The sequence below is a fragment of the Coffea arabica genome, chromosome 10c, assembly GCF_036785885.1.
Source record: "Coffea arabica cultivar ET-39 chromosome 10c, Coffea Arabica ET-39 HiFi, whole genome shotgun sequence".
Lineage (NCBI taxonomy): Eukaryota > Viridiplantae > Streptophyta > Magnoliopsida > Gentianales > Rubiaceae > Coffea > Coffea arabica.
The window spans coordinates 48,931,087-48,943,342 of record NC_092329.1 but is presented as its reverse complement, the minus strand read 5'-3'; the positions used below and the strand labels follow the sequence as shown (position 1 = coordinate 48,943,342).

The following is a 12,256-nucleotide window of genomic DNA, read 5'->3' as shown; positions in this document are numbered from 1 at the left end:
AGTTCTTTCCATTGTTAGATTCAAATTTCGAATTTTGGATATATATATATATATATATATATTCCCTCTCCAGAATTCGAAACTTGAATCTAGCGATGGAAAGCACTCTAAAAATCTTTCCTTGATTGTTGGGTTATATATATATATATATGTATGTATATATATTAAAAAGAGAGTCATCTAGAAGAAGGGTGTGGTGAATGTGGGCTATCCTTTTCTCCCATTGAGAATTATTTTAAATTACAGTTGTTTTGGACGAAAATAGAGAAACAGGAATCTTTTTCGTGGATGACGCCTGTTAGACTATACTATACAACGCGGCCAGACGACAACAAAACTTTTTACGAAGTATTCAAAACGACTTTTTGTTATTATTATGTGGTTTTAATGTTGTTTAGTCTTTGTTATAAATTTAAATACTTCTTTAATCAAAGTTTTCTATGGAATAATATTGCCAGTCAATGATCTAAACTTGATCGATCGGTTGTGAAAATTGATCTATAGCACGAATATCCAAATTGAATGATCGTTAATTAATGTTGATTTAGTTGATGGATTATGTAAACTTTCAATTTGTTTATATGGTATAACATGGATACAGCAAAAATATAAATGCATGTAAATTTCTAAAAACAACAGTCTAATGTAATTCAAATGCAAATTTTATTTTGATATTTATTGGCCAGTTATTAATATTGGCATTTAAATCACATTGAGTTGCATGCACTTCATTCTTAATTTTCACTAAAGAAAATGACCTAAACTCCTTCATAACATTTTAGTTTACAACCTTCTCCTTAAAAAGCAACCACATGAGTGCTTTATCTTCCAAAAACCAAAAATTGCGTTTTGTACCCCAAAAAATTTTTTTTTTTAGCTAGAGACAATTTGACTCCTGATATTTGGATCTTCATAGCTTGATAATAAATTATCAATGATATGACATTAAAATTCAAAAATAATTCTGTCCGAAATTAAGTGTGAAATGTAGCTCCAAATCAGACAGTAGATGTCAAAATTCCAGTATGATATAAGAAAAAAGCTTTCTTTTGTCAAATTAATTAAGATTGTTATTGTCAATGATGGAATCAGAACATTAACTTTGAGGGAGCAAATTTAAATTTCATACACATATACAATTTGGAGCTAACTTAAAAGTTTTTAAAATTTTCGAGGGAGAAAATTGGGTTCAAGGAGTCGGTACAGTTTATGTTCTTAACAATTAATGAGAATGTTCAAAAACAATAATTTAGGTTTCTAATTTTGAAGCTCAAACACACTTTTTAATATGGTTCTTGAAATTTCACTTTGAGTGGGTTGAACTGGAAAATTTAATTATGCTGTATATAGATTATAAAAGATATAACATTAGATTTTTTTATTTTAATTATCCTATATATGTACCATGCATGCACCTTTACAAAATAAGAATTTAATGAAGCCACACCACTCTGTCTATCTGCATTACTGCAAGTCTAATTTGACTCTAAGAGATAATGATGCACATATCTAGTCAAGTGTGTCTATTCTACACCATGAATAAGCTTTGAACAAAGGCGGCTGAAATTATGACTTGACTGAAAAAAGGAAGTTGTATGATTGAAGTTTTCGAACAAGTATTGCCAATACAATTAAATGTGTATTCCATGCAAAATTTATGAAATACACCAAAATGGACCTCATTTTCAAAGGTTGTAACAATTTTTCTAACCCAATTCTTATAAACTCCTAGGTTCACCAGGTCTAATCAGCTGAAAATGGAGGACATGGTTAATCATTAATCTCAAAGATAGCACTTATATCCTTATAAATTCTTCATCTATTCAGCTCAACTAATTCACCCTGTGGTTAAACAAGAGGACGTTTAAAGGGCTCTGTCTTCATCAAAATATCAATCATCAGATAGGCATAATTTACGCAATTGTGCCTACACAATAGATTGAAAGCCAGCATTATGTGAAAATTTGGGGACTGTAAAACAAGTTTCTTACAATATCGCCATTTTAGTTCTTACACAAATCATAGTATTTAACCGGTTATCCAATCCTTTTTATTTGGGTAAAAAACAAAAAAGCCACGTGTGGTTAAGCAAATAAATAGGAAAGTTCACTATGGTTTTAAAACATACAATCCGACAACTCGTAGTTCGAACTAAACTGAGAAGGCGACGAAAATCGTCAAAACTAATGTGGGTAAATGAAATGACAAAAATACCCTCATAGATATAAGGGTAAAATGTGAAAAAACCCCTGCGATTAAGCTAAATTACAGAAAAGTCCCCTGTGTAGTTTCAAAAAATATAATATTCATCCCTTTCACACATAAAATAGGTATTCTAGTTTGGTTAATATCTGTGTATGGGATAACATCATGACCACAAAAAAAATCTAAAATCATCCATTGCACATGTAAAGTACAACATACCTTTTGATAGCTTTTTCGACCTTGATAATTTTTATTTTCGCTTTCTATAAACACTCACAAATTTTGTAATTGTATTGTAGGGTCTAGTTTTGGTTTACTCAAGAGCTTGAGAAAGATATAAGCAACTATTTTACGAATTTTTCCTTCACATTATACAAAGAAAAAGTATTGAAATTCTTACTTTAAATTCTTAAAAGAGACCCTCTAAGATAATATTATAATAATAATAACCCAAATTTAAAATTTTTACCACACCCCAAAAGTAGTGTGCATAAAACCGGTGGTTGATATCTTTCAATAACCTTTACTTCCTTTTCAATATATTTCTTGAAAGTTTCGAATCAAATCCAGCTTGTATGTTTTGAAACTACAGAAGGCTTTTCTATACATTGAGTTAATTATAGGGGGCTTTTCTGTAAAGGATAAAATAATTATATCAATTAAAAATTAATTATAAAAAAGAGTTTTCAAGTAGCATTAGTTGCAAAGTAAGTGTGTGTACTTCAAACACGTTAATTTTGACGATTTTCATCACCTTTTCAGTTTACTTTAAACCATAAGATATTAGATTGTATGTTTTGAAACCACGTGAACTTTTCTGTGTATTCGTTTAACCATACGTGGTTTTTTTTTTTTTAACCCTTTTTATTTTTCGGTGTTAGTTGCCCTTTCTTCACTCACATTTGGCTTATTAACTATAAGCCGAAAAAGACAAATAGTGTCTTATATCATGTACATATCAAACAAAGAGGCTTAGCCAGTTTACTTTCAGCTTTGCCGTAGACTTTATTCAAGACGGCAACAAGCTTGTGTCACTCATGACATCTCTAAAATATACCAAGTTTTCACTTCAATGATAGCTATGTAATGGGAGTGCGGCAGTAGAGTTGTGATTTGGTCCTTTCAGTACAGTTGCTGTATTAATATACACTTGTACTAGAGTTCAATGTATAATATTAATATTTTGGAATAAAAGTTAACATACATAAATTAAATATTTCACATGTTTGGATATAACGACGTGTTTTTTGACCAAAAAAAAAAAAAAGAAGTTATAACGACATGTTACAATTGTATACTATAACAAATACATCAACCGTACTGAACTGCACCGATAGCAAGACAAGTAACACCACCACCTTCCACATGACCTATCGTTTATAAATTTTCTTCCTTCTCTCATGCAAGATAAATGCTCAAACCCCTCTTGTTTAGGCACTATAAATAAAGGCCTCCACAAGTCATCAACAACACTTCAAACAAACTACTACTCCGATTTGTAAAGAAAGGAAGTTGAATGGACGCCTTGGAGCTGCAAGCTCAAGCAAATATTGGAGGCAGCAAAAGAATAGTTGCAGTAGATGAAAATCGACCCTCCATCGATGAAAGCAAACATTTTGATCTTGATCATGAACCTCAAGAGGAGGTAAATTAGACCTGTTATAAGTTTTAATATCAGGGTTTTTGAAAGTCTAAATCTAATACATGAATATCTTTCTTAATTTGTTGTTCAGAAACCTGGATGGAGAAAATTCTTGTCCTTTGTTGGACCTGGTTTTCTTGTTTCAATGGCATATCTCGACCCAGGAAATTGTAAGCCACCCTCCCCACTCCCCTTCTCTTATATGCTATTTTTGTGCTTTAGAAAAGTGTTCGGTTCTCGCTTTACTATCCCTGTAAACAAAGTTAGAAATTTCATATAAGCTCTGGGTCTCGTTCTACAGTGGAAACTGACTTACAAGCTGGAGCAAACCATGGATATGAGGCAAGTAAAGATGTTTTCAATCTTTGCTCAAAAATTCAATTTCAGAGATATGTGCAAAAGATATATATATGTCTTGTATAAATGCAGCTATTGTGGATTATCCTCATTGGATTGATCTTTGCTCTAATTATACAATCTTTGGCCGCAAACCTTGGTGTAACCACTGGTAAGACAAAGTATATATTCATACAGTTATATATGGAAACACTAACTTTTAACCAAAAACAGAAAACTTAGATTTTGTTTTTTCATTTTGGATTTCGCAGGAAGACATTTATCAGAGTTGTGCAAGGCTGAGTATCCCAAATATGTGAAATACTCCCTATGGCTGCTGGCAGAGGTTGCGGTCATAGCAGCTGATATTCCTGAAGGTAATTGATACGTTATATATTACTGAAAAAAATTATATATATTGGACCTCTTGCATGGCAGTTAATGTACACTGATAAGCAGAAGAGGGGTGTTGAGGGAGGGGCCACTGCCCCAAGTGCTACAAATTTTTGGCTCTATTTGGATGGCAAGTTCTTAATAAACTTTGTTTTTTATTTTTGAAAAATTTTTGCAAGTTTTCCAAATTATCATTTTTTTATCGCACATACGTTCTTTTCAATAAATACAATAAAAGCCGAACGTATGTTTTATCATCACAAAAAACTTCTATCAATTTATGAAATTCGCTCCTCAAAGTAAATATTCTGTGTCCGTCCAAGCTGATAGATAGAGAGTTACAAAACTAAATATTTTGTGCATTGATTACACTTTCCACTTCTGCATGCTGGCCATACAACCGGTTTCAATAGGTGATGAAGGAAAACTATAGACTCTCCGTTTGGATGTTTGAAATTTTTGATAAAGTATGTATTTTATTTTGAAAATTTTTATTATGCTATCCAAATCATCTTTTTACTATACATACATTCTTTTCTTTTAATAAAAACAATATATTGAGTGTAAGTTTTGTCCTCATAAAAATTCTATATCATTTTATGTGAATTTCAAACTGTATGTGTATGAAATTCACTGCTCAAAATAAATATTCTGAAACTGTCCATGCTGATAAATATAAAGTTACAAAAGCAGATATTTTGTGTAATAATTCACGTCACATTTATGCATGTATTAGTACCGACTGCACACAGAATTCCAATAAGTGATGAACAAACATTACAGATTATAAGAGTGTTTTAACTACTTTGTCTTATGATAGTGATTGGGACAGCATTTGGACTTAATATATTGTTCCACATCCCACTGTGGGTTGGAGTTCTTTGTACTGGGATGAGCACTCTCTTACTTCTCGGTCTGCAAAAATATGGAGTAAGTCAATTTATCCTATTTATTTATGTTGTCTCTTTCTTTTAGTTGCATCAATCAAATTCTCATGGTCAAAGTTTGTCCTTGCACAATTCTACAAATTGGTCCTTTGTGTATATACAAGAGGACCTACCATATGTTTTGAACCAGCTTGATTGACTCTTTTTTGGGCAACATTCATTTGATCTGTTGGTCACCACCAAGATTTTAAGTTTTGAACCCTTGAAGTTTCACCAGCTACTATTTGTGGCTTGCCACTTCAGTAGCTTCCCCCGATGGTGTTTCCCATCAATTAGGTTTTCCCTTTTCCTAGAATAGGATATAATAGGTTATACAAATGTTATCGTTATTAAAAAAAAAGATCGACTCTTTTTAGCTAGCTTTTTGATAAGAGAAAATGCAGCTGGTATTTAACTTTTCCAGTGATTGTAGATACCCTACAAGATTTAGTCATATTGGATTACTTGTTCAATAATTACAAAATAATCTTGTCGACTCTCTGCCTAAACAGACATTTAAAGATGGCTTACACTTGGGTAGACCCAATTTTCAAAAACTCAGTGAATCAAATTATGCAACACCACTTGGTGAGATAGTGTGACACAATCGAGGCCATTGAGTTTTGAAGAGCCGATCTGCCCAAGTTTCGGCCTTAAAGATAATATGTTTGATATAAAATCACTAACATTTCACTCCTTGAGATTGCCATTTGCCCCTAGTAAAGGAGTTCAGACATTTGAAGAACTCGAATGTTGAATAAGATCTTTTCTTTTCTTCATTAATTAAGATGATTTGCTTTTTCTTCTTGTTTTATATTCTATACTTACGTCTAAGAATCCACAAACATTCTTTTACCTTTTTAATTGATAGAAGACAATTACAATCAAATTTATCAAAGGAAAAAAAAAAAGAAAAAGTCATACGAGAGACATATACAATTGAATGTGACGTTCTAGCATGCAAAAAGAAGCTCATAAGAGGGTCATCAAATTTCAACCACTCCACTTATTTTTAAACTTAGAAACATGAAGGTTGAAACATTGATGCTTTTTGCAAGCAAATTCAATGTTTTATGGAAGCATATTTCTTTGCTTAGTGGTTCAGGTTTTCTGATTTCTTTTGTGGGTAATTTATCCACGCTATGGTATACTAAAATATGATAAGTTAAATTGTGGGATACTAAACAATTCAAGATGCCATTTGCGAAACCTTTTCTTCTAGATATATAAAATTATTAATTCACAGTTTAAAGGATTTTCCCCCCTTTTTAGTAACATGGGTAAAACAATTGAATCAATTTTTAACCGGATTCGAGATGTTTGTTAAATTGAAGAATTTAATAGCTTCGAGAATAAGGAAATTCAAATTAAGGTATTATGAACTTCTGGCTTAGTTTACCATTTTTTCTTTGGAAATACCCGAATTACAAAAAACTTCCCTATGTTTTGTAACCCTCCAAATGTTCCCTCATCTTAGGAAGAATATTAAACAAAAGTGGGGCATAATTTGTGTTGTTTCTCTTTTGAAGAAGGGATATAGTACTAAAATTCATTCTAAAAATGAGATTCTTTTTTTGTCTTGGTTTTTGCCAAAAGTTTTTTTCCCATCATTTCACTAAATAGATGCTTATTATAACATAATCCTATGAACTTGTATCTTTCCTTTAGTTGTTTTTAGTTTTGTACTTGATATGGATCATACTAGCATGAAAATTGTGCTTCTTGCTTCATTCTTATTATCCCTATTCTGATTTTCTTCTTTACAAACACCAAATAATGACTCATCATTTATGGCTATATATTACCCTTTTTGTCACCTTATATGTGTCTAATTCATACAAATCTTGCTTTATTATGCCTTTGTCACTTGAAATTTTTGCCGACATATGCTTTAATTACAGTCCAAATATTCTCTTCAACAAGAAGAATTTAATGGTCAGCACCTCCCAAAATTCTATTTAATACAACAGAAATGGACAAAATGGAAATGGACAAATTATTGGCTTCACAAGCACTTGAGAATGACTTCTAGGAGGCTCTTTTTTTTTTTTTTTTTTTTGCCCCATTTATTTTAGGACTACAACATCAACCTAATTTACAAGAAATTCCAGTTGCATTTTTTTAGTTGTTCTTTTGACTATGCAGTCTACAAATTAGATCTTGGAACCAAAATTTGCCATGCATTATTTCGTCAATTTTAATGAAAAACTAGTTATTTGACACATAACATTGGCCAATCAAATAAATCCCTTTCATTTTTCTCTTAAAATTCAATAAGATATTTAGAGAATATGTATGATGCTTTTAAAAAGAAACATCCCTAGACAATTTTATACAATAAAAGGATTTTTAGAAAATTACCTAACTTTCAAACGCCTTTGAATGACAATTTGCCGTTCTTCTTTTCTGTTATTCTCTTTTTTTTTTTTTAATTTCTTTCATTCATGTAATCTGGTCATGGAACGTCTATAGAAAAGTTTGAATTTCAATCAATTTATTTATGCAATGTGTCAGGATAAAACATTTGTGTAAATCTGCATGGAATTTAATGTGGGAAAAGAAGATATGAAAGGATATACATGATAAATGAAGAAATCAAAATATGTGTATACTTTTCTTTGTAACATTGGTCCAGAGAAGTCAAAGATGAACCCAAGATTTTATCTCATTAAATGAAAGACACTGAATCTTATAGCAAATTGCACTGATGCAACTTGAAAAGTTGGTATTTCATAAATGCATCAAATTAAAAAATGTCAAAGTTTTTGATTTCCAAAAACAGCAGCCAACGATATGATTCATTAATTGGGGGTAGAAAAGGGTCCTACGAACATCTTCATGCCAGTCCTAATTTTCTTTGAACTTTCATTGTCTTCCCTTCTTTTTGTTTCATTACTATTTTATAGCCCTCTACTTGTTCATATCCAATTATTTTAATGCAATATTAACGCCAGACTGCTATGTAGTTAGCTTCCTAAATTGTGGCAGATTTTGTAAGCTTTACTTGTTACCATCTAATTAGTTCTTAATCTCCCACTTACACAAAAAAAAAATTAAAAAAAGAATCTAAATAGTCCTTAAAATCATTTGTGACTCGGTGATAATTTGTTTTGACAACAATTGTGCTGCTATGCAAAAATAAGGGTGAAAAAACTTCACTAACAAAGAAGATGGTGATTGACAATAAGTGTTTAAATCAACCCTTAAATGATATCAAGAAGATGTATATATGTTAACAAAAAAATTATCTTGATAGATTTATTTCGATTCTTTTAATAAGAAATAATAAAAGAAATAACTGATATTAAGAAATGTTGTTGTTGACAATCGGCGCGCGACTAATTTCGACCAATGAACAAAAATTTTAAGGGTTTAAGCAGTCTAAATAGAAGTTAAGAGTCCAAATTGATACGTTCCTGATGGATTATCTGCGTGCAAATTCGAATTATCCCAGTTAATAACTATGGAGACAAAAGAGTTTCTTAATTTTTTTGTCTTTGTTTACTCTGATTAATTAATCAATTTCATTATTCTTTGGTGGAAAAATAGGTGAGGAAGCTTGAATTGTTGGTTGCAGTTCTAGTATTCGTCATGGCTGCATGTTTTTTTGGAGAACTAAGTTGCGTAAAGCCTCCAGCCAAAGACGTGCTTAAGGGCATGTTTGTTCCTAAACTCAAGGGTAACAGTGCCACAGCCGACGCCATTGCTCTATTGGGTGCACTGGTAATGCCGTAAGTCCAAACACGTCCCTAACATTGATCAAATATTCAAGAATATCAAGCCCCAATTCTTTTCAAAATTATTTTCTTTATCATTATTAATCCCTACATTTCCTTTCTTCTTCTTCTTCTTCTTCTTTTTTTTTTTTTTCTTGGTTGCTTCGAATGTTGACAGGCATAACCTCTTCCTTCATTCAGCTCTTGTGCTTTCTCGAAAAGTACCAAACTCAGTGCGGGGCATCAACGTAAGGAAATTTAAGATCATTATTCACATAAAAAAGATTAAAGTAAAAAAAATGAAAAAAAATTAAGAATGGAAAAGAATACAATTAATTAAATGAAAATAACAATTATTTAGCATATACAGTGATTAATTTCAACTTGTTTTGTGCTTCAATATGCAGGATGCATGTCGATTCTTTCTCATAGAAAGTGGATTTGCATTGTTTGTGGCCTTTTTAATCAATGTTGCAATTGTATCTGTGTCCGGAGCTGTTTGCTCGGGAGAAAACCTTTCACAAGAAATAATTGAAAGTTGCAATGATCTTAGTCTTGACTCTGCCTCTTTCCTTCTCAAGGTAAATTAAAATAATTCTTTCTTAGGCAATTGTTTTACGCAAATTATGCTGACTAATTCCTTGTCTTTGTCATAATTGCTGAAAACTTGCCTGATTGATGGCTTGTAATGCAATGGAATCCTGTTCATATTTTATTACAACTGCTTTCCATCTTAACTTCTTTTGCGAGAGAAAAAAAAGACCGGATTTAAATTCAACTCCAAGAATTGAAAAAAAAAATAAAAGGAATTATGATGCAGAGCCCCTTGTCCAATTTGAGACGTGGACCTTAGGAGGAAATGGTTAATTTTATACATTACATGCACAATATAAACTTGTTTAAAGGTGTTGTGAGGGCAAAAGATTTAATTTAAAAAGGACATTTATTAAAAATTTCATTTTTTTAAGGGGACAGTTTCATATTCCATTTTAGGTCAATGCCACAATTTTGATAAAATAGAAAAGTTCCTAAAGTTAAAATATTTCTGACCCTCTATTTTTAAGCCACTTATTTGATATTCTGTCAGAATTGCTAAGCTCAAATTGTATATCAAGAACCATAATAAAACTCGAAAAAAAGTCAAGAAAAGTTTAACTTACCCATTTTACTCTTGAAATCCTAGCTGCATAGGCTCTTCCTGGTTAAACAAAATTATTTTCCTTAACGTACAGAATGTTCTCGGAAGATCGAGCTCTACAATTTATGCAATAGCATTATTAGCATCTGGACAGAGCTCTACAATAACTGGCACATATGCTGGGCAGTTTATTATGCAGGTCTGGGAAATTTGTATCTTCTTAGTGCTTTAACAATTTCGATATTTTTATCAAAAGTTTTCTAAAATGAGCTTTTGGGTTTTTTTTTTTTTTCAAAACAATAGGGATTCTTGGACCTTAAGATGAAGAAGTGGTTGAGGAATCTGATGACCAGGTGCATTGCAATCACACCAAGTCTTATTGTATCAATAATTGGTGGATCTTCGGGGGCTGGACGGCTCATTATAATAGCTTCAGTTTGTACTCTCTAATGTACTATAAAATTTTTTATTTTAATAACCAAAAAGCCAACTTAACAGAACTTTCTTTTGAACTACCATTTGCTCTCTAATTGACCGGATTTTTCCTCTTTGGCCTGTGCAGATGATACTTTCTTTTGAACTACCTTTTGCCCTCATCCCCCTTCTCAAGTTTAGCAGCAGTACCACAAAGATGGGCCCTTACAAGAACTCCATATATGTGAGCATTTGCACTTTTTGACTTTTTATATTGAAACAACTAATTGCATCTAGAAAATTGATGGTATAGATGTATGTTTTATTTTTATATTTCTAATGTGCTGCCTTGCGATATAAGCACATATAAATTGGAAGTTAGTACGCGGGAGGGGGTTGGGTCACCATCCCACATCGGTTTATCGTGGGGTATTTATTCTGAGTTTAAGGTTTATAAGAGCACCTTCCTGTCTCCAATTGATTGGATGGGTGTTTCTTGTAGATCTCCCTTAAATTGCTTTCGGGCCGGTTTACTGATGCTTGCTGCGTGTCAAATCATTGTTTGTGTGTGTGTGTTCTATTCCGTTGGGGAAAAAAAAAATTGGAAGTTAGTAGGACACTTTGAATTGCATGCACTTTGATGAAAAATATTTATCTTATTGTGAAGAGATAATAGGCCTATTTTTTTTTTTTTTTTTTATCGTTGTACCTCTTGATGCACCAAATAGAAGAATTTTAGGCGTAATCCTAATTAAGTCACCTTCATATTCCCTAATAGGCAACGACATTTATATTATTCATTGACATTCCCCTCTAATTACACTCTACATTATTACTTCTAATATAAATTCATTTTGACCAAGAATTGGTTTGGCTAAAATTTCAATATTTGCTGCAGATAATCGTGATTTCCTGGATTTTGGGGTTAGGACTCATTGGCATCAATATTTACTACCTCAGCACAGGTTTTGTTGGATGGCTAATCCATAACAGCTTACCAAAAGTAGGCAATGTGTTCATTGGAATCCTAGTATTTCCCTTGATGGCAGTCTACATTCTTGCTGTGATCTATCTCATGTTTCGCAAAGACACGGTTAACACATTCGAAGAGTCAGCAAAGCATGATCCAAATGCCCAAATTCATATGGAGGATGGGAATCTTAATCGAGATCGTGGAGATCAGATTCCACATAGGGAGGATTTAGCGGACATTCCACTTCCTGAGTAAAATGTGCCCACTTAAATTTCAACTGAGCTTCGATTAATTAGGACAATAGATATCTTTATGTAGCAAATGAACAATGGCACGATGTTAAAATCATGGCAAGAGAATTTCTCTTGGCATTCTCAAGAAGTGGTGTTATCAAGAATCTTAATATTAGCGTTAGTTAGGCATTAGGACTATATCCTCAAGGGTATTATGTCCATCGAAGCAAAGATGTAAATTTCTTGTCCGAAAGTTCAATGGAAATCTATTGTTTACCTA

At 32.1% G+C, this 12,256-nt stretch overlaps 1 protein-coding gene across 1 annotated transcript; it reads left to right on the top strand.

Annotated features, from left to right (window-relative positions):
* The first annotated feature begins 3,631 nt into the window (after window positions 1-3,631).
* Window positions 3,632-12,256, top strand: LOC113713640 (metal transporter Nramp7.2-like). Its single transcript, XM_027237416.2, has 13 exons — window positions 3,632-3,850; window positions 3,939-4,017; window positions 4,149-4,189; window positions 4,277-4,355; window positions 4,456-4,560; window positions 5,397-5,506; window positions 9,052-9,233; window positions 9,397-9,466; window positions 9,626-9,799; window positions 10,451-10,555; window positions 10,660-10,791; window positions 10,919-11,014; window positions 11,669-12,256. The coding sequence occupies exons 1-13, from the start codon at window positions 3,722-3,724 to the stop codon at window positions 11,996-11,998; spliced, it is 1,632 nt and encodes a 543-aa protein (XP_027093217.1). The 5' UTR covers window positions 3,632-3,721; the 3' UTR covers window positions 11,999-12,256.

Coding starts and splice junctions, on each gene's coding strand:
- LOC113713640 (XM_027237416.2), top strand. CDS start 3,722: ATGGACGCCTTGGAGCTGCAAGCTCAAGCAAATATTGGAGGCAGCAAA. Junction 9,800..10,450: donor CTGCCTCTTTCCTTCTCAAG/GTAAATTAAAAT, acceptor CTTAACGTACAG/AATGTTCTCGGAAGATCGAG. Junction 11,015..11,668: donor CTTACAAGAACTCCATATAT/GTGAGCATTTGC, acceptor TATTTGCTGCAG/ATAATCGTGATTTCCTGGAT.